Raw genomic sequence first — 22,294 nt, 5'->3', positions numbered from 1 at the left:
ACATCAGGAGCTTACATGGACGACATCTCCCTCTGCATTAATAACGGTAAACAAAATTACTTCACATATCCAAGATATTTTGTATAGGCTAGAGGCACACAGTTAATGTAATAGTCAGTTAATATGGTTTGGGAAGAATTATATGAGAAATATTTATATAGCCTATAATTCAGAAGTAGGCTAAATATTGAAATGTCTGACTTTTGATTGCAGACTTAGGTATTTTGGACAAATATGAGCAAACATTTTTTTTTTTTTTTTTTTTACAGTGTCATTGATTTACGTTTAATATAATTATTATTATTAGAAATGCATTTAGACCTATTTTTAGACATTGCTGAGATCGCTTCTGAAATTATGAGAAGACATGGGCTAATAAGTAGGCGTTGTTACGCTTTACATACATAATAATTAACGTTAACCCTAAACATATAGTTAGTACATGTTGTAACTTAATATATTTAATATTTATTTAAGATTTATTTGTGCATAGTTAAATAAAGTGAGAAACATAAGAGAAGCAAAAGACTTAAGTCTCCATTTAAACGTAGTTGATACCTGAATAAACTGAGATCTCATTGGTGATTTTCCTTTCCTATGGATCACTTTTGGTCAGTATTTTTTACTTTGTTATTAATTAATTATTAGTCAATATCATGTAATGCCCATTTTCAATAAGTAAAGATAGTGAAGAACCACATGGAACCATTTGCACTGTAAATAATGTCATACACATTTCTCCACTGGCTCTTTCTAGTGTCTTGTTGTTTATTGGTCGAAGGGCAAATGAAGAGTCTTTATTCAGTGTGTGCCACACATTTTCGGGAGTCTCATTGTGTGGTCTGGCCGCACTGACAGATGGCCAGATTTACGGCTCCGCTGTACATTCTCCGTGAGGCTGTTGAGCTCCAGCATCGCCTGCACCGGACTCTGTTGTCTTTGACACAGTACACTGGTCTTAGCCGCCAGCACCGCTCTGGTGTTTTTCTGTATCCCATGTACTTCACATAACAGGATACAGTCATTTCTGATGCCAACTTATGGCTGAGCCACTGATCTGAAACCTACATGACTACATGACTAAATATTGTAGAAACTTAATTTTCTGTAAAGTTGCTTTGCAATGATTTGTATCGTAAAAAGCGCTATACAAATAAACTTGAATTGAATTGAATTGAATTGAACTTACTTTCTTCTGTAGAGGACAAAAGGAGATGTTTACCACACTACTCCAGTCCATCAGTTAACACCTGGAGAAGCCCATCTCCTGTTGTCTCTCACATCAAAATCCACCTTTTTTTTTTTTTTTTTTTTTTTTTTTTTTTTTTTTTTTTTGCAAAAGGTGCTTGATCTGTGCGGATTTTTCTCCTGATTCAGACTGTATATTTCACTGTATAAAGTGATATTTTGGATCGATGACTTATATTTTTATTGTGAAGTTAATGCAATTTGCAATGCAATTCCAAAAGGGGGAGAACAGCATTTATTTCAATACAGAAATCTTTTGTAAAATGATAAATCTCTTTACTGTCACTTTTGATCAATTTAATCCATCCTTGCTGAATAAAAGTTCTTAAAATGTTTTAAAACAAATAATAAAAGTAAGCCAAACACCATCAGCTGCCGCAGGAAGCACAATAGCAAGAATGACATGCCAAGTGTGAATATACGGCAGTGCAAATGAGATTTGAGAGTTGTAACAGAAAGGAGGATTTGTAGTGAATAGCAATGAAATTTTAGATCGTCACACCAAGCTCTTTTAAGATGTGGAACAAAGTACATGAGTTTAACGAAACTGCTTTTTTGTACTGTTTGGATCTTGACAAAATAAACCACCATCCACTTTAATTTTACATAAAAGAGCTATGCGTGAACATTTTTCGAACATCTCCTTCCAGAAGTGTAACTGAGGTGTGACCTCATTCATATGTCCAGTGTGTTCTTCTGCCTTCAGATGCTGGCGTTTGTGTTTTCAAGTTCTCCATCACGAGGGACACAGAGTGTTGTTGGGTGGCCACCCGCTCATTCCTCATCACACTGGGCTGTCTCAGTATCATCATGCGCTCCACCACTCAGTCTGGTTAGTATTCTGCATTTATCTAGACTTCTCGTCACTCTTTACCTCACAATGATCATATTTAAGTCCGATTTTTGCCTGATCGATCTTCCAAAAGGGACAGATATGTTTCGATCTCATGTGACCCTTTAGCAGGAGCCAAAAGTCACTTCAAACTCTTTCAAATAATCTCGTAGCATTATTAATTCTTTATTTCTTTTCATTGTAATTTCGATAATATGTTGCTAGTAATACTAATCCAAGATCAAAGTATTTCTGTCTTTTTCCTCCGAGAAGCATTTTTCCAGCACATCTGTTGTACATCTGTATTTAACGGCTGAAGGAGATTTTGGAAACATCCAGTGATAACTGAATACACCATGACAGAAAAATCAAACATCACACTCTGTATATAGAGGAAATTACCTAAAAGCTCTAAAAATGTCAAAATCTAATATTTAGAGTCCATAGCAAATGTATTTCACCTCGTTTTATTCTATTTCCATTTGGCAGTGTCTCTAAATATTGTAATATGATATTTACTGATGATATACCGATACTGATAATAACAGTGAACTATACTTTCATCTAGGATAATGTTGGTTAGATATACGTATACATTTTAATTAAATTAGCAAAATTAACATTAATGTGTTATGATGCCACAACCAACAGTTAACAATATTATCTTTATACATTAACATTAACCTTGATTAACCCTACAAAGCCTGACAAATTAAATGATAGAAAAGTCTATTGACGAAATTAGCATGTTAGCATGAGACTTATGGTTTAGAGAGTATGATATAGTGTGAATATAGAGTTCACTCGAGGAGGAAGAAACAACCAACCAATTTTATTCAGAGGCTCAAAATGAGAAAAATATGTATTTTGGTGCAGATGCTGATATTTATATGGCAAAGAGTAAAATGAAAATCTGCTTGTGATTTAAATCAATGAGATCTTTATAACAGTATAGCAGTCTACATACATAAATAGAGATAAATATTAGACGTCACTCTACATATAATGCAATGCAATACAATGATGATTGAGAGATGAACAAATAAACGTTCCTCAAAAACCTGATGGATCATATTTGATAATCACATTTGAACATGATTTTTCTAATTGGTAATAATAATAAAAAGATTGAAAATAGGATTATCAAGTAAACCTTGTTGTGTCAGTTCATCTTGAAATATTACTAATAATATAAAATTATATTTCCTTTATAAATTTCCCAGCAAAAAGACACATGAAGCTTGAAGAATTTTAAACGATACTAAAAGGCCATTTATTTTTATTTATACTTTTTTATTATATATATATGTGTGTGTGACTTTAGACCACAAAACCAGTCAAAGTGTCAATTTTTCAAAATTGAGATTTATACATCATCTGAAAGCTGAATAAATAATATTTTTCAGTTTGTTAGGATCAGATAATATTTGGCCGAGATACAACTATTTGAAAATCTGGAATCTGAGGGTGCAAAAAAATCAAAAAATTGAGAAAATCATCTTTAAATTTGTCTAAATGAAGTTCTTAGCAATGCATATTACTAATCAAAAATGCAGTTTTGATATATTTACAGTAGGAAATTTACAAAATATCTTCATTGAACATTCTTTACTTAATATCCTAATGATTTTTGGCATAAAAGAAAAATCAATAATTTTGACCCATACAATGTATTTTCGGCTATAGGTTGTATATGTATGTATACAGTATACAAACACATATAACAGCGTTGGGAAGGTTACTTTGCAATTCCTGTGCATGTGATACATTATTAATCTCTGTAAGTGATGTGAGACATTTGTAGTTTCCTCTCAGTTCTATGGCTGTCTGTCCCAGCAGCAGAACATGCTTCAGGACTATCTCAGGACTTCAACCTACCAAAAAGCCATTCTGCTCAACGATGTTGACTTCAAAGATAAAGTATGTGTTTATGTTCTTCACCGGCTAGTTTATTCTGATTTATCTGATAATATTACATCATCAAACTCAGCAAACTTTATCCTGTTTGTTTTATTTTTAATACAAGTGCTAGGACACATCTATCATTATTTGGGACACTTTTTAAAAACTCTTCACATAGTTCTCATTACCAATTTTCAGCTATGATAATAAATGTAAAAAAGGTTCCTGAGTGCACCTTAAATATTTTTAAAAATACAAGCCTTAGTGAAATATATAATAACTGGTATGTGTTTATTGTTCATTTTCTGTAGTAGCTCAGCTAAAGCCTTTATTCTTATGGTAATTCATCTGTTTGTAGGTGGTTCTTGATGTGGGCTGTGGAACAGGGATATTGTCCTTCTTTGCCGTCCAGGCCGGGGCTAAGAAAGCGTACGCGGTGGAGGCCAGTTCTGTGGCCAAATATGCAGAAGTACACACAATCCTATTTATGATTCATTACTCACCCTCGTGTCATTTCTTGCTGGACCACAAAAGATGCTCTGTTTAGGAGAATGTTCACACTTCTGAATTCCATGCGATGACAATGTATTTGAAGTGTTTTAATAATAGTTTTTGTGACACATGCACTGTAGTGCACAGCTTCTAAAGTCATAAGATATCTTCATGTGAGGAACAGACTGAAATGTAATTCTTGTGCTCAAAATCTTGTTTTTGCAGCTCTCAAATCTTTTATTTGTGTTTTTTCACAAATAAAGGTTTGGGTTAGGCTTAAATTTAGGTCTATTCCTTACACAGTTGTTGTAAGCCTTCAGATGAGTTGGATCACACACAGACTACTTTTATGATACCTTCATGTCCCTGCAGCATCTTTTCCCAAACACTTTATTGCAAGAAAAAGAGCTAAATGAACATTCTGCAATCAGAGAATCAAAATGATATGGCTTGGAATGACATGGAGAGTAAAGACAAACCTACATTTTTGGGTGAATTAACCAATTAATCATAATATTGGGAAATCTGATCATGTGTGAGTGTGCAATTAAACAAAATAAAAAATAGGGCCCAATGTACCATGGTGCTATGAAAGGATTTTCCCCACATTATTTTTAATTGCATTCAGTTGTGTTAAATAACATGTCTATAAACAGAACCAAAAAAAAAAAAAAAAAAAAATAGCTATTTCTCATCCTCAGGCCATCCAAGATGTAGATGAGTTTGTTTCTCCGTCAGATTTGGAGAAATGTAGCATTGCATCACTTGCTCAGCAGTGGATGCTCTGCAGTGAATGGGTGCCGTCAGAATGAGAGTCCAAACAGCTGATAATAACATCACAATAATCCACAAGTAATCCACACCACTCCAGTCCAGCAGTTAATGTCTTGAGAAGCCAAAATCTTCGTGTTTAGAAGAAACCAATCCATAATTAAGATATTTTAACTTGTTGCTTCTGGCCAAATACAAGTTCATAATCCATAATAACACTTTCTCCAGTGAAAAAGTCCATTTCCTGTTGTCTTTCACATCAAAATCCACCCATATTTGTTTAAAACTGTTTTGGACTGTTTTGGCTTTTAAACGGTGCTTTATCTGTAACCAGATGACTTTTTCAAGCAAGGTTTTGAAGTAAAAAAAAACAAAAAACAAAAAAAACATCTTAATGATTTCTTTAAAAAACACACCTTTTTCCACTTCTCAAGACATTAATTGATGAACTGGAGTGGTGTGGATAACTTGTGGATTATTGTGATGTTTTTCTTAGCTGTTTGGACTCTCATTCTGACGGCACCCATTCACTGCAGAGGATCCACTGGTGAACAAGTGATACAGTGCTACATTTCTAAAAATCTGATGAAGACACAAACTCATAAACATCTTGGATGATCTGAGGGTGAGGACGTGTTCAGAAAATGATTTATTTAAAGCAAATCATAGATTTCCATTCCAAATCTATTACAAAGTGGTTCCAGCGTACAGTGAGGACATATATTTTGGCCAGCTGTTGGATGTGCTTGGATGATAAATCACTCATCACTATCTTTGCTGTCACACCAATTTGGCCTGAAGTTCAGGGCTGTGGGTTTTGTGGAAAAATATCCAGGCCGAGACAACGTTTCTGGAACACTTTCACAGGGCAACACCTTCAAGAGGTCCTACAGAAGGATCTTTCCTGCACATCTGGAATGCATGACATTCTGGCTGCTAAATTACTTGAAGACAGATTTGGCCCGGAAACCTGCATAGTGGGCAAGGACACGTGTTTTCATGGATAAAGACTGCTTTCTTAACAGCGCTAATAGCGCTCTTTTTCTCATTTAGTGGAAAGCTCTTGTTACTCTTGTAGTATTTTTGTAGACTACTACCACATGTGTTTGTGTTTCTACTGCCACATCTAAATTTCCAAATATAACACACAAAACCTTTAACTGTTCAGCTCTAAATTATTTCTTTTGTTTAGAAAAGAGATAACAAATGAATTTTTTGTATTATTTTGCAAGGGAGATAATCAGACTCATATTTGTGAACTCTTTCTCAATGCTTGTAAGGAATTTTCCATTTAAAGTTTGAAGTTAATACTGTATATTTTCAACATACTAAATTTCAACCTTAAAATTACAAATGTGTAAATACAAATATATTGGCAGTTTTGTAAAATAGAAATTACATGAAATTTCCATAATAAGTACTAAGTAAAATAAGTAAAAAAAAAAAAAACTTATCATTTTATACAATTTATTTGTTGTTTGAGTTCAAGTCATCCAAGTTGTCTTTTTATAGTCCCTACTTTGGTAGGCTGATTTGTTGACCTTGTGTTACTGACACAATTCTTGTGATTTGGTCAGTGTAAATGGCATAGCAGGTAATCTTGTGGTTATACTTTTGAAAAAGTGTGTTTTAAATGTTTATTCTGGTGCAAGATATTGCTCCATAGTATTCCATTATAAATGCATCGCCGTGGAACAGATGCTGTTGATAAAGCTTAAGTTGTTTTGTCATTCTTGTCTCTTCAGACTCTAGTGAAAAGCAATAACTTGTCCAAAAAAATCACAGTTTTGTCAGGAAAGATTGAGGAAGTTTCCTGCTCAGAGAAGGTGGATGTGATCATCTCAGAGCCCATTGGCTACATGCTCCTCCATGAGAGGATGTTAGAGAGCTATTTGCATGCCAAAAGCTGGTTAAAACCCAAAGGTCTGTACACCGAACAACAATCACCACATTTCCCTCAAAGGGATCAATCATCCAAAAATGAAAATTCTGCCATTAATAACTCTCCCTCATGTTGTCCCGAACCTGTAAGACCTTTGCTTATCTTCAGAACACAAATGAAGATATTTCTGATGAAATCCGAGAGCTTTCTGACCCTGCATAGACAGCAACACAACTGAAACATTCAAGGCCCAGAAAGGTAGTAAGGACATTGTTAAAATAGTTCATGTGACAGCAGTGCTTCAACTGTAATTTTATGAAGCTACAAGAAAACTTTTACTGTGCAAAGAAAACAAAAATAACGACTTTATTCAACAGTTCTCCTCTTCCGTGTCAGTCTTCGCCATGTGTTCATGAGAGTAATTAATGACAGAATTTTCATTACTATGCCTTTAAATGCCACTCTACACACATTAATATATGATGTGGTCAAATGTTATGGGTTCTTAGTTATCGAGTTCTTGTTTTCTACCACTGTCCAGGCATGATGTTCCCTACTCAGGGTGACATTCATCTGGCTCCTTTCACTGATGAACAGCTCTACATGGAGCATCATGCCCGCTCCAACTTCTGGTAATAACAACTTTGCAATCTATACTGTAGCAATTCTCCAACCTGCCATTTTTATTCATAGAAAGAACATCTGGACGGCAAGGAATTAGGACATCTGTGAATCAGAATCAAGGCAATTGCTTCTTGCACACTGAAATATGTCTCAATTAATATTTATGATTCCAACTGATAAATTTGTCTCTACTACTGTTTAAAAGTTTGGGGACGCTAAGATTGTTTTTAAAGGAAATTAATACTTTTATTCAGCAAAGATGCAACTTATCAAGCGTAACAGCAAAGACCTTTCTATTCATCAAATAATTCCACAAAAAAAAAAAAAAAATTATATTTCGTAATTTAAAAAAGTTATTTAACAAAAGTACAAACTACACTTTTTAATGCCATGTGCTGTATTATTGTAGACATTTTTTTGGCTCTACAAAATAAAACATTTAAAACTTAGGAATTAACCAAAATTATTGTCTATGGTAATGGGGATTTTTCCACAAATGGTGTTGATAACATTTCTTTAACAGTACACATGAACATGCTGCTACAGACCCTCTCAACCCTACATGCATCACACTGAATGTTTATAGCCTCATCCATGATGGTTTATTTTACACTGGCCCACAGGGGGTTGTGGTTTGTTAGCATGGAAAGACAGTAATCATCCCACCGCCCACATGCCTGCACTGTACTTGCACCGTGCCGTGACCAAACTAAAGCCAAGCAGCTTCCTGATGCTGTAAAACACTGTGCTTCAGTCCAAACCTGACTCATGGCACATACAGGTCCTTCTCAAAAAATTAGCATATTGTGAAAAAGTTCATTATTTTCCATAATGTAATGATAAAAATTAAACTTTCATATATTTTAGATTCATTGCACACCAACTGAAATATTTCAGGTCTTTTTATTGTTTTAATACTGATGATTTTGGCATACAGCTCATGAAAACCCAAAATTCCTGTCTCAAAAAATTAGCATATTTCATCCGACCAATAAAAGAAAAGTGTTTTTAATACAAAAAAGTCAACCTTCAAATAATTATGTTCAGTTATGCACTCAATACTTGGTCTGGAATCCTTTTGCAGAAATGACTGCTTCAATGCGGCGTGGCATGGAGGCAATCAGCCTGTGGCACTGCTGAGGTGTTATGGAGGCCCAGGATGCTTCGATAGTGGCCTTAAGCTCATCCAGAGTGTTGGGTCTTGCGTCTCTCAACTTTCTCTTCACAATATTCCACAGATTCTCTATGGGGTTCAGGTCAGGAGAGTTGGCAGGCCAATTGAGCACAGTAATACCATGGTCAGTAATACCATTTACCAGTGGTTTTGGCACTGTGAGCAGGTGCCAGGTCGTGCTGAAAAACGAAATCTTCATCTCCATAAAGCTTTTCAGCAGATGGAAGCATGAAGTGCTCCAAAATCTCCTGATAGCTAGCTGCATTGACCCTGCCCTTGATAAAACACAGTGGACCAACACCAGCAGCTGACATGGCACCCCAGACCATCACTGACTGTGGGTACTTGACACTGGACTTCAGGCATTTTGGCATTTCCTTCTCCCCAGTCTTCCTCCAGACTCTGGCACCTTGATTTCCGAATGACATGCAAAATTTGCTTTCATCCGAAAAACAGTACTTTGGACCACTGAGCAACAGTCCAGTACTGCTTCTCTGTAGCCCAGGTCAGGCGCTTCTGCTGCTGTTTCTGGTTAAAAAGCACACGCCTGTGCACGGTGGCTCTGGATGTTTCTACTCCAGACTCAGTCCACTGCTTCCGCAGGTCCCCCAAGGTCTGGAATCGGTCCTTCTCCACAATCTTCCTCAGGGTCCGGTCACCTCTTCTCGTTTGTGCAGCGTGGCGCACACTTTTTTTTTGCCACACTTTTTCCTTCCCACAGACTTCCCACTGAGGTGCCTTGATACAGCACTCTGGGAACAGCCTATTCGTTCAGAAATTTCTTTCTGTGTCTTACCCTCTCGCTTGAGGGTGTCAATGATGGCCTTCTGGACAGCAGTCAGGTCGGCAGTCTTACCCATGATTGTGGTTTTGAGTAATGAACCAGGCTGGGAGTTTTTAAAAGCCTCAAGAATCTTTTGCAGGTGTTTAGAGTTAATTAGTTGATTCAGATGATTAGGTTAATAGCTCGTTTAGAGAACCTTTTCATGATATGCTAATTTTTTGAGATTTTTGGGTTTTCATGAGTTGTATGCCAAAATCATCAGTATTAAAACAATAAAAGACCTGAAATATTTCAGTTGGTGTGCAATAATTCTAAAATATATGAAAGTTTAATTTTTATCATTACATTATGGAAAATAATGAACTTTTTCACAATATGCTAATTTTTTGAGAAGGACCTGTAGTTCTCTTCTCTCTGTCTGTGACGTTACATGAGGAGTTTCATACCCTGTGTGACCGAACTTCAGAACAATAAATGTGACCCTGGAGCACACAAGTCTTAAGTCGCTGGGGTATATTTGTAGCAATAGCCAAAAATAGATTGTATGGGTCAAAATTATAGGTTTTTCTTTTATGCCAAAAATCATTAGGACATTAAGTAAAAATCATGTTCCATGAAGATATTTTGTAAATTTCCTACTGTAAATATGTCAAAACTTAATTTTTGATTAGTAATATGCATTGCTAAGAACTTAATTTGGACAACTTTAAAGGCGATTTTCTCAATATTTAGATTTTTTGCACCCTCAGATTCCAGATTTTCAAATAGTTGTATCTCCGCCAAATATTATCCAATCATAACAAACCATACATCAATAGAAATATTATTTATTCAGCTTTCAGATTTTGTATAAATCTCAGTTTCAAAAAATTGACCCTTATGACTGGTTTTGTGGTCCAGGGTCACAAATGAAATCATCATCTCACTGTAGCTTTTATTTCAAACAGAGATAATGTTACCAGTATCAGGTGTCATGTCAAGTTTAACACCCAATATTTATATTAGAACAAAAAAAAGGCTCTTGTTTTCCAGTGGGTATGTGTTGAAATGTTCATCTGTTTGAAACTTTTTGCCTTAAGATGTAAAGAACTTCTGTGGAATGACATTAAGGTTTGTCTGGTTACACCACAGCTACACCATTATGTGGATAAAAAAAACAGCCATTTTGTAATACAGATGGATAGTTGTTGTTTTTTATTTCATTTAACATTGTTCTTTCCTCCTTTTGAAACCCACTGGTTTCCATAAATAGTGATGAAACTACTCCTCTAAAACAGTTATTCTCATTAGTGGGCCTCAGCAAACTTCCAAAAGGGCCTCAAGATGTAGAAATAAGACAAAGCAAGCATTTAAATGAGCTAGAACAACTATAAATACATAACTATAAATTAACCTCATCAGCAACTGTTTTTCGTCTTTGAAGAACCAGAAGGATTCAGATTACTGTAGTTTTCTAGTAATCTGGAATGCCTTAATTAGCTTGTTCAGGTGTGTTTGATTGGGGTTGGATGAGCTGAATGCTGCTTTCAAGCCATGTCATAATAATTAAGGTAGCCTAATTACGAGAGGAATATGCATTTCTATGACGACACTATTAACTGCAAAATGAATCTGCAATGGTCAGGTGGTGCAGCGATCATGTTGTGATACCAATAGGTCTGTTCGACTTCATGCAGCGCTTTTTTAATTAACCAGAACAAAATATATATATGTATTTTATGTGAGTGTGTGTGCAAACCTTTTTTTGTGTTATAAAAAAATATATTTTTGTGGAATATTACAAGTATTGTTTGCTTTTTTATTAATAATGTTCTCCAAACTGGTACAGTTGTCCTTAAGTCTCGTGAAGAAAATGGATGAAATTTGGCTTGGACCCTGACCTTCTTCTAATGTATGTGATATTTTCCCAAAATAATAAAAAGATGTTCAAGAAAAGTAAAGTTATTATTATTATGTTCATTGGAATAATAAATACATATCAAAATTATTTAACTTGAAAGTAATATTTGTTTTCCTTCTAATCACATTTTCCATATCCACCCCCCAAAAATAAAAATCCTTGTGTAGACACAATTACGAAACAGATGGATAATGTAGACTCCTTTTCCATTGAGCAAACAAATCACAGGAACAATCAATGTCCAGATTAAATCTCTCGAACACACTTTTAGCTGCATATACCATGAAACATTTTCAATATAGCCTCTTTTACGTTATTATTTTAAACAGTATATATTTCACAAACACGCCAAGCTTTATTCCATTTCTAAATACACTGGTCCACAATAAGCTTTTGACCTGTATTGTCTGTTATAATATTCATTTATTAGTACAGCTGTGTTTAAGAATATCAACGTCTCCTAGTGTGTGTGCTCCAAATGTCCCCACAAGAATAATAGGCCTAACACTAATAAATTTTGACCTTGTGGGGACATTTTTAGGTTCCCATGAGGAAACAAGCTATATGTAAATTTAAATATAAATCATACAGAATGAAGTGTTGAAAATCTATAAATAAAGTTTTCTGTGAGGGGTGGGGTCAGAGTAAATGGCAACAACGGCCATTGTCTCATCTGCATTCGAGGGGAGGGGCTTACTGACAGGTTAATTCCACCCCCGACCGCAAGCTACAACTCTCGCCGATCGGTCTGCGCTGCTCTGCATGAAGTTGAACACACTGCCGTTCCCAGCATGAGATCCGCAAGATCCGGACCTTGGCATTTATAGGCTTATAATAATAAAAAAAAGAGGTTGTGAAATAACTGCCTCATAACACTAACCAAATACGGATGCCCCAAAGATAATGGACTTTCTCATCAGAGCTGGTCAGCAATCTAACAGTTCTCAATGTCAAATGGCCAATCAAATCCATGAAGGTGGGCATTGCCTGTTTATAGAGGTGTAAAAAGTACTCAAAAAGCGGATACAGTACAGAAAGTTGTGCAACTTTGAATTGTACTTAAAGGATGACACGTATAGAGAAACTAACTGTAGCCCATGAGGCAGATTCTTTTGTCACTCCTGACCAGCTGAAGAACCTCCATTTAAAAAAAAAAAAAAAAAAAAAAAAAAAAAAAAAAAAAAAAAAAAAAAAAAAAAAAAAAAAAAAAAAAAAAGCAAAAGTTTGCAGAAGGTGTGCAAAAAAAAAATGGCGGTGGGGGAGATTTTAAGGTTATTGCATTTGGTCCCATTTGAGTCCCCATGATGTGGAATATTTTGTGTAAAAACGGGCTGATACTTTGCTAAAAGTCCAGGGCTCAGAGAAAGGAACTTAACACCCCAAAATGAAAATTGTCATTAATCACTGACCCAATGTTGTTTCAAACCTGTAAAAGCTTTGTTTTCAGAACACAAGATTTTGAATGAAAACTGGGAGGCTTGAGACTGTCCCATAGACTGCCAAATAACAGTGTCAAGGTATAGAAAAGTATCGTTAAAATAGTCCCTCTGCCATTAGTGGTTCAACCGTAACATTATGAAGCGATAAGAACACTTTATACACAAAAAACAACTTTATTCAGCAATTCATCTCCTGTGTCTCTCTGCATCACCGTAGTGACTTTTGTTGAATACGAGCTGAACACAGATAGCATACACTGTCAGCCACACTACAAGGATAGGTTTCCTACACATTTGCTTTGAAAGGAAAGTGCATCCATGTGGCACATCTTAAATTGTGTTCCAAAGACGAACAAAGCTTACAGGTTTGGAACATGGTCAGTAATTAATGACCATTTTCTTTGAGGTGGAGTATTCCTTTAAAGCACTGATGCCAGAAAGCAGTTATGTGAGAAAACAGCCAAATGAAACACCAACTCTTCAATCAAGCAATTCTTTTTATTTTAAATGGGTGGGGGCACAATCTTCCTAAACTGTTTGAGCAAACAGGGAAAACATGCCATATAAAAGCACTGAATTGAAAAGATCTCCAGTAAGTGTTAAGCCAAAATAACATTTCCTTGACCACAACTCTGACCTTGACCACATCCCCAACCAGTTCCCTGACCACTTTCCTGGCTGCTGCCTTGGCCTCTACCCGGACCACAGCCGCCACCCTGACCCTGGCCGCTTCCATGACCTTCACCCTGGCCCCGGCCACCACCCTGGCCGCTTCCATGGCCTTCACCCTGGCCCCGGCCACCACCCTGGCCGCTTCCATGACCTTCACCCTGGCCCCGGCCACCACCCTGGCCGCTTCCATGGCCTTCACCCTGGCCCCGGCCACCACCCTGGCCGCTTCCATGGCCTTCACCCTGGCCCCGGCCGCCACCTTGGCCCCGGCCACCACCCTGGCCGCTTCCATGACCTTTAACCCTGGCCGCTTCCATGACCTTCACCCTGGCCGCTTCCATGACCTTCACCCTGGCCCCGGCCGCCACCCTGACCGCTTCCATGACCTTCACCCTGGCCCCGGCCGCCACCTTGGCCCCGGCCACCACCCTGGCCGCTTCCATGACCTTCACCCTGGCCGCTTCCATGGCCTTCACCCTGGCCCCGGCCGCCACCTTGGCCCCGGCCACCACCCTGACCGCTTCCATGACCTTCACCCTGGCCCCGGCCGCCACCCTGACCGCTTCCATGACCTTCACCCTGGCCGCTTCCATGACCTTCACCCTGGCCCCGGCCGCCACCTTGGCCCCGGCCACCACCCTGGCCGCTTCCATGACCTTCACCCTGGCCGCTTCCATGACCTTCACCCTGGCCCCGGCCGCCACCCTGACCGCTTCCATGACCTTCACCCTGGCCGCTTCCATGACCTTCACCCTGGCCCCGGCCGCCACCTTGGCCCCGGCCACCACCCTGGCCGCTTCCATGACCTTCACCCTGGCCCCGGCCGCCACCTTGGCCCCGGCCACCACCCTGGCCGCTTCCATGACCTTCACCCTGGCCGCTTCCATGACCTTCACCCTGGCCCCGGCCGCCACCCTGGCCGCTTCCATGACCTTCACCCTGGCCGCGACCACCTCCATGACAACTTGACTGACCTCTTCCCTGACCACATGGTTCACTGCATGCAAAGCCACTGGTGGTTGGGCAACATTTCTGTGTGGCAGGACACTGGCCATCACGGAAACAGCTTGCAGCACACGGTGGAATCATCTCTGGTAGGGGACATTGACCCAGCTTCACTGCGTGGACACAGATAGTCAGCTTTAGTCGGTGCATATTAGACAGTATGCCACTTCAATATACGGCACAAAACATTCAGAGCATGAATAGAAAGTTTTACCTAAGAGTGAATTATATTCCAAATATTATTCCTCCATTTTGTAAAGCCGTCCTGTGCTTAGAAGTATCCTAAAGGAATAAATTCAAACCTACTTCGACGAGAACAGAAGGCAGAGTCTCTGCTTAACTTACATTGAATTCAATGAGTAACTCGTATGCGTTTTTGGGAGGGGAACCCTTAGAATCCATTATTAAGGGAAACGCACTGAAAACAGGCAGCACGCAAACAGGCCCACCGTCAAATCGACAGCAAGTGTCCTCCAGGGCAGCCATCACCAGAAGAACATCCTCGACGGGACGGCACAACCATCAGCCACGCCGGACAAAAACCATCCGCTAGAGGATCTAAGACTGACCCGGCGCAGCACTGATGAGGGGGCGGATGAGGTGACGAAAGGGGCGATTAGGCTACATAACGGGGAAAAAAAAAAAAAAAAAAAAAAAAAAAAAAAAAACCCTTTCATGTATTTGTCGAACCGATATTACTACAACTATTCGAATACAGGGTTCACACAGATAGAGATTTGGTCGCGAGGCAAGTCAGTGGAACTTTTTTTAAGGGCAAGATCTAGTGACGTGTTTTAGAACCTGGATCTCTTTGAACTTGAGCGCCGTGTTTTAAAGTGTAGGCTATTATGCACGAGATTTATGCGCGAGAAGCTGCTAAAGACCTGAGACGAGAACACAGCATTCAAGACATCCAGTAGCGCATTTACATTGAAATACAATGGAAAAGTACAGCAGTGGAATGGAAAAATGCATTCTGAGTGAATTAACCTATTAAAAGCTACTTACCAAATACAGATGGCAGAGTATTGAATTGAACAAAATCGCATAGCCACCAAATTTAAAAGTCTGACGTCCAGGAAATAAAAATGTGAGTAGTTTTAGGCAGCGGTTTTACCCTATACAGTCTATGGTTTTACCGCAAATATAGACAAGTGATACCACCACAACCACCAGAAATACTTAATTGTGTCTGCCTTACAATGAAACAAGCTCATTTGGACCCATTTAACAGATGCATCATTTTAAGTTAGAACAACAAACAATAACACAGCAAAAATTAAAAGTATGATCATCTAGCACTATTAAACATGAAAAAAAAAAATTATAGCTGACTCAGTAGTGCTGCTTTCTTAGTTGCACTGCTTGCGTGGGAATTTGTGTCAGAGTAACAATTAAAATGAGACTTCGTGAAACGGACTGTCCTAAAGTGTTGCTATAATAGCATCATATTAATGATGGAAAGCATATGTATTTAGCAAATATTTTATATAAACCATTATATTTTATAATTAAAATCTATTTTCACACTCATCTTGGGTGAGGGGGTGGGATAGTCCGAGTGAGGGGGCTACGCCAGCCCTGATTTAAGAGAATCATTAGGGGAGACCAGAGACTGCAGTTTCAGCATTTCTAAATCAGGGGTTTCACAATGGGTCTCAAACCTTCATACAAGTTTTACATGTCTGTTCAAATCAAGAGTTTTAAAACCTACTACTCATCCCTAAACTGTGTTCATTAGGCTACTTTCAGAGACCTTTCTGAATTTCTTTAGGCTGTGTAACAGATCTTCTCACCTGTGGTTTGTCTTTGAATAGCGTGACTTATGCTCAAGTATCCAAACAGACACAATAAAACAGCAATCAACAAGAAATACACTCGAGCACTCATCCTCCTGGCCTCCAATCTCACAACGATCTCTGCTGGAAAATGCACTGAATTGGTGCGTCAGAAGCAGTGGAAAGGAAAGAATACAAAACTCAAACAAATACGTGTTGCTGTAATATCAAACTCTGTAAAATGGGGTTTTAAAGATCCAAGGAGATCAGGTCAATTCCAACCCTGATCAAACTCACCTGCCTGTAGTTTTCTAGTAATCTGAAATGCCTTAATTAGCTTGTTCAGTTGTGTTTGATTGGGGTTGGATGAGCTGAATGCTGCTTTCAAGCCATGTCATAATAATTAAGGTAGCCTAATTACGAGAGGAATGTGCATTTCTATGACGACACTATTAACTGCAAAATGAATCTGCAATGGTCAGGTGGTGCAGCGATCATGTTGTGATACCAATAGGTCTGTTCGACTTCATGCAGCACTATACGCAGACCGAAGCAGTGCGTGCCGCTTCTTCTTCTCCTTTTAATTAACCAGAACAAAATATACAACAGTAATGTACAAGAATGTGCAAACCAATTATTCAGTAATCAACAACAATATATTCATGGAAAATATTACAAGTATTGTTTGATTTTTTTACTGACAATGTTCTCCAAACTGGTACAGTAGTCCTTAAGTCTCCTGAAGAAAATGGATGAAATTTGTCTTGGACCCTGACCTTCCTATGTATGTGAAATTTTCCCAAAATAATAAAAAGATGTAAAAGAAAAAGTAATAAATACATGTCAAAATTATTTATTTTGAAAGTAATATTTGTTTTCCTTCTAATTACATTTTCCATATCCACCCCCCAAAAAATAAAAATCATTGTGTAGACACAATTACAAAATAGATGGATAATGTAGACTCCTTTTCCATTGAGCAAACAAATCACAGGAACAATCAATGTCCAGATTAAATCTCTCGAACACACTTTTAGCTGCATATACCATGAAACATTTTCAATATAGCCTCTTTTACGTTATTATTTTAAACAGTATATATTTCACAAACACGCCAAGCTTTATTCCATTTCTAAATACACTGGTCCACAATAAGCTTTTGACCCTTTATTGTCTGTTATAATATTCATTTATTAGTACAGCTGTGTTTAAGAATATCAAAGTCTCCTAGTGTGTGTACTCCAAATGTCCCCACAAGAATAATAGGCCTAACACTAATAAATTTTGACCTTGTGGGGACATTTTTAGGTTCCCATGAGGAAACAAGCTATATGTAAATTTAAATATAAATCATACAGAATGAAGTGTTGAAAATCTATAAATAAAGTTTTCTGTGAGGGGTGGGGTCAGAGTAAATGGCAACAATGGCCATTGTCTCATCTTCGTTTGAGGGGAGGAGCTTACCGATAGGTAAAAATTTAAGGTTATTGCATTTGGTCCCATTTGGGTCCCCATGATATAATGTGAAATATTTTGTGTAAAAATGGGCTAATACTTTGCTAAAAAAACAGGTCTCAGAGAAGGAAATTAAAGAGTTACTCCACCCCAAAATGAAAATTGTCATTAATCACTGACCCCCATGTCGTTCCAAACCCATAAAAGCTTCATTCGTCTTCAGAACACAATTTAAGATATTTTGGATGAAAACTGGGATGTTTGTGACTGTCCCATAGACTAAGTAAGTAACACTGTCAAGGTCCAGAAATGGATGAAAAGCATCATCAGAATAGTCCATCTGCCATCAGTGATTCAAACGTAACGTTATGAAGCAACAACAATACTTTTTGTACACAAAGAAAACAATAATGACTTTATTCAACAATTCTTCTCCTGTGTCTCTCCGCATCACCGTAGTGCCATTTTGTAGAATATGAGTTGAACGCAGGCAGCATCCACTCTTCTGTGTAAGCCGCACTACAAGGATAGGTTTTCTACATGTTAACGCTTTGATTTGAAAGGAAACAGTGCATTCATGTGGCGCATCTTAAATTGTGTTATGAAGACGAACAAAGCTTTTACGGGTTTGGAACGACATGGGGGTAAGTGATTAATGACCATTTTCAGTTTGGGGTGGAGTATCCCTTTAAAGCCCTGATGCCAGAAAGCAGTTATGTGAGAAAACAGCAAAATGAAACAAAACACCATCTCTTCAATCGAGCAATTCTTTATTTGAGATGGGGGGACAGATCTTTCTAAACTGTTTGAGCAAACAGGGAAAACATGCCATATAAATAAAAGCACTGAATTGAAAAGATCTCCAGTAAGTGTTAAGTCCCATGACCATTTTCTTGACCACGTCCCTGACCATGGCCGATTCCCTGACTGCTACCCTGGCCCTGGCCGCTTCCCTGACCTCTACCCTGACAATAACTGCTTCCCTGACTGCTTCCCTGACTGCTACCCTGACCATAACCACTTCCCTGACCATGACCACTTCCCTGACCTCTACCCTGACAATAACCGATTCCCTGACTGCTTCCCTGACCATAACTGCTTCCCTGGCCAATTCCCTGACCGCTTCCCTGACCATAAACGCTTCCCTGACCATAAACGCTTCCCTGACCATAATACTTCCCTGACAATTCTGACCATAACCGCTTCCCTGACCGCTACCCTGCTTGTTACCCTGACCATAAACGCTTCCCTGACCGCTACCCTCACCATAACCACTTTCCTGACCGCTTACCTGACCATAAACACTTCCCTGACCACTACCTTGACCACTACCTTGACCATAACCGCTTCCCTGACCGCTTCCCTGACCATAACCACTTCCCTTACCGCTATCCTAACCATAACCGCTTCCCTGGCCACTTTCCTGACCTCTACCCTGACCATAACCGCTTCCGTGGCCGCTACCCTGACCATAACTGCTTCCTTGACCACTACCCTGACCACAATCACTTCTCTGAAGGCTACTCTGACCATAACCGCTTCCTTGACCACTACCTTGACCACTACCCTGTCCCTGACCTCTACCCTAAACCTGGACACTTCCCTGACCGCTACCCTGGCCGTTTCTCAGGGAAGCACTTGATCTGAACGCACAGCACAATCGTTATCAGAGCCATGGGACCCAGATAAATACTGCAGAAGAAGCCAGAGATCATGGCCAGAGTGAGGATCCCCCTCACCCAGCAGTTCCTCCACCGTGAGGACAGGCCTGAGAGGACTTGGTTGAGACCCTCTGGTGTGTTGTCGACAGGTGCGGGAACTTCAGGAGCCTCAGAGTCTGATTTAGGCTCAGTGTCGAGGTGCCATATGTCTCCTCATCCTCGCTCAATCTCTAAATCTCCTTCAATCAGCTCGAATTAAGCAGGAATTAATGCCTGTTGAAAGAAAAATAAGAGGTGTTATGAAATGTGACACATACTTCTTCAATGTAATTTGTCAATTACCCTTAAAGAAAGTGCATATTGAAGTCTTTTTAAAGTATTATCCATCAAACTGTTAATTGCTTTGTGTCAGTAAAAACTGATCTTGTATGAAACGTGTGTTTTTTTGGGTTATGCTAGGGTTATGGTAGCAAACTGACCCATAACTGTTGTCTCATTACCCTTCAGCTGGCTGGACTGAGACGCCACAGTGTCCTCGGTTGGACCATCTGAAGCTTGGGGAATGCCCTGGCCACTACCTTGGGGTCATCCAGACGTTGATTGGCAAACTTCCAGATTTAAATATTGTGTGAATAATGATGAATTCTCAGTTGTGTGATTCATTAATTTAAGTCTTAAGTCTGTAATTTGTATTAAGTTACAGACTTTATGAATCTGAACTAAAAAAAAATACAATACAAAAAAACATAAAAATTAGTGTAGAGGTCTGTGCAGACTGCAGTAAACACATATATTCTCATAACATGAGAGCTGATTTACCATCAGGACTCCTCACAGGTTCATCAAGCTGCTCCACTTTGTCATCTGGACCTGAGTGGACACTGCTGAATTTTCTCCTTTCCCTCTGAATTAAAGCAGTTACTCAGAATAAAGTAAACAGCACCATTTGGAATGAGTTACTACCATAGACTGCAATATGAGCAAAGGTAGAAACACCAAAATGAGCAACTAGCTGCAAGTGATTTAGTAAGGATTTAGCAAAGCGAGCCTTTAATACGAGCATACTACTGTGACGTCACAATCTAATGAGCATTCATTGAGAGCCGTTGATCAGCTGCTACCTGATTGGTCCGTTTTGTGCTGTGGGCGGGGCTTCTGCGCTTCTGTCTTTTACTGTATTTCTAGAAGCGGAATAAAACAGATTTCTGTAGTAAATTGTCACAACATGCTGGCTGTTTGGTTAATAAATGCTTTGTTATTATTCCGTGCCGATTTAAGTCGTTTACAGGTAAAAAATGGTCTAATATTGGCATGTTTTTTGCACTGTAAGTTAAATGTAAGTTAATGTGACTCAAAAATTATTTAACGGGCACTTATTCTCATTAAAACACCAGATATTACCATTTATTCTTTATTAAGTGTATCTAAGAGTAATTCAAGCTTCATTTAAGGTCTTTTGCAGTGTAATAATTGTGTTTCTGTGACCTAATGTCTATATCTAGCTTGTGCATTCATTGAAAAGATCATACAAAACATTCATATTGTCATCTGTACATTTATAATTGAATTGTCATTGTTTTAAAGTACTATATTACTGTTTTCACTGTCAAACAGCACAATTATGTGAATCTGTCCAGATGTACTGACAATGTACAGTTCAATACAGTAAAACAGCTGTCAACTGTATTAGCGATGTTGTGAGACTGCATGCAATGTTTATAATAATAACCTACATTAAATATTAACAGTGAAAGTCATGCACATGATACAGTAAAGATATGAGACAGGCATAGCTTGAGAGGAGGTGAGAGAGAACAAAAGAAAGAAAAATCTAAACATATAAAATAGGTGAATGTATGTACCTAACCATACTTTAGACAAATGTGAACCCAGAAGTGATCTAAATCTGGAAAAAATAAAAAAATAAAAAAACTGCTTCCAAGGTCATCCAGTGATGCTCTCCTATATAAATGTAAAGTAAATTCATTTATTCATGTTTTTATTTATAAGTATTTATTTATAATTAGCTGTATAAAAAAATACAGAAGTCTGTGGTTCCAGAAGACTTCGTTCTGTAAACCTGGTTGGATATTTCACCGTTAGACTTTGCTGTAATTTTACAGTTACTTACCGCAAAAAAAGCCCAGTAAACTAACATATACAGGTGCTGGTCATATAATTAGAATATCGTCAAAAAGTTGATTTATTTCACTAATTCCATTCAAAAAGTGAAACTTGTACATTATATTCATTCATTACACACAGACTGATATATTTCAAATGTTTATTTCTTTTATTTTTTATGATTATAACTGACAACTAAGGAAAATCCCAAATTCAGTATCTCAGAAAATTAGAATATAACAAGACGAATACAAAGAAAGGATCTTTAGAAATCTTGGCCAACTGAAAAGTATGAACATGAAAGCATGAGCATGTACAGCACTCAGTACTTAGTTGGGGCTCCTTTTGCCTGAATTACTGCAGCAATGCGGCGTGGCATGGAGTCGATCAGTCTGTGGCACTGCTCAGGTGTTATGGGAGCCCAGGTGGCTCTGATAGTGGCCTTCAGCTCTTCTGCATTGTTGGAACACCGGCCAGTTAAAGCTCATTTAATGCACGTGAGGAGCGAAGGCTGGCCTGTGTGCTCCGATCCAACAGACGAGCTACTGTAG

The 22,294-nt window shown here is 38.4% G+C and overlaps 2 protein-coding genes across 51 annotated transcripts; one reads left to right on the top strand and one right to left on the bottom strand.

The window, feature by feature from the left end:
• The first annotated feature begins 3,772 nt into the window (after positions 1-3,772).
• LOC109091885 (histone-arginine methyltransferase CARM1-like) lies at positions 3,773-21,575 on the top strand. The gene is made up of 5 exons (XM_042764641.1): positions 3,773-4,000; positions 4,341-4,451; positions 6,991-7,168; positions 7,669-7,759; positions 20,127-21,575. The coding sequence occupies exons 1-5, from the start codon at positions 3,926-3,928 to the stop codon at positions 20,137-20,139; spliced, it is 468 nt and encodes a 155-aa protein (XP_042620575.1). The 5' UTR covers positions 3,773-3,925; the 3' UTR covers positions 20,140-21,575.
• Positions 13,528-16,630, bottom strand: LOC122146372 (glycine-rich cell wall structural protein 2-like). Of its 50 annotated transcripts, none has more exons than XM_042764616.1 (5): positions 16,522-16,630; positions 14,293-14,838; positions 14,215-14,250; positions 14,041-14,172; positions 13,528-13,871 (listed from the first exon to the last, which is right to left on the bottom strand). In XM_042764616.1, the coding sequence occupies exons 1-5, from the start codon at positions 16,613-16,615 to the stop codon at positions 13,648-13,650; spliced, it is 1,032 nt and encodes a 343-aa protein (XP_042620550.1). In that variant the 5' UTR covers positions 16,616-16,630; the 3' UTR covers positions 13,528-13,647. The 50 variants fall into 50 exon arrangements, with proteins under 50 accessions (XP_042620550.1, XP_042620563.1, XP_042620552.1 ...); XM_042764629.1 differs by lacking the exon at positions 14,215-14,250 and adding an exon at positions 14,173-14,214 and having other exon boundaries at positions 14,041-14,130; positions 14,299-14,838; XM_042764618.1 differs by lacking the exon at positions 14,215-14,250 and having other exon boundaries at positions 14,041-14,214; positions 14,257-14,298; positions 14,341-14,838.
• Positions 21,576-22,294: the final 719 nt, after the last annotated feature.

Source organism: Cyprinus carpio, chromosome A10, assembly GCF_018340385.1.
Source record: "Cyprinus carpio isolate SPL01 chromosome A10, ASM1834038v1, whole genome shotgun sequence".
In the NCBI taxonomy this organism is placed as follows: Eukaryota; Metazoa; Chordata; class Actinopteri; order Cypriniformes; family Cyprinidae; genus Cyprinus; species Cyprinus carpio.
The sequence above is the reverse complement of the archived record's forward strand: the minus strand, read 5'-3'. Positions and strand labels throughout refer to the sequence as shown.

What these genes read in the sequence shown, in the direction of transcription:
- LOC109091885 (XM_042764641.1), top strand. Translation starts at nt 3,926, where the DNA reads ATGCTTCAGGACTATCTCAGGACTTCAACCTACCAAAAAGCCATTCTG. An exon ending in ATGTTGACTTCAAAGATAAA is followed by an intron (nt 4,001 to 4,340) that starts GTATGTGTTTAT and finishes ATCTGTTTGTAG; the next exon opens with GTGGTTCTTGATGTGGGCTG. An exon ending in CTGTGGCCAAATATGCAGAA is followed by an intron (nt 4,452 to 6,990) that starts GTACACACAATC and finishes TTGTCTCTTCAG; the next exon opens with ACTCTAGTGAAAAGCAATAA.
- LOC122146372 (XM_042764591.1), bottom strand. Translation starts at nt 16,615, where the DNA reads ATGAGTGCTCGAGTGTATTTCTTGTTGATTGCTGTTTTATTGTGTCTG. An exon ending in TATTCAAAGACAAACCACAG is followed by an intron (nt 14,839 to 16,521) that starts GTGAGAAGATCT and finishes GTGTCCACGCAG; the next exon opens with TGAAGCTGGGTCAATGTCCC. An exon ending in TGGAAGCGGCCAGGGTGAAG is followed by an intron (nt 13,872 to 14,040) that starts GTCATGGAAGCG and finishes GCCAGGGTGAAG; the next exon opens with GTCATGGAAGCGGCCAGGGT.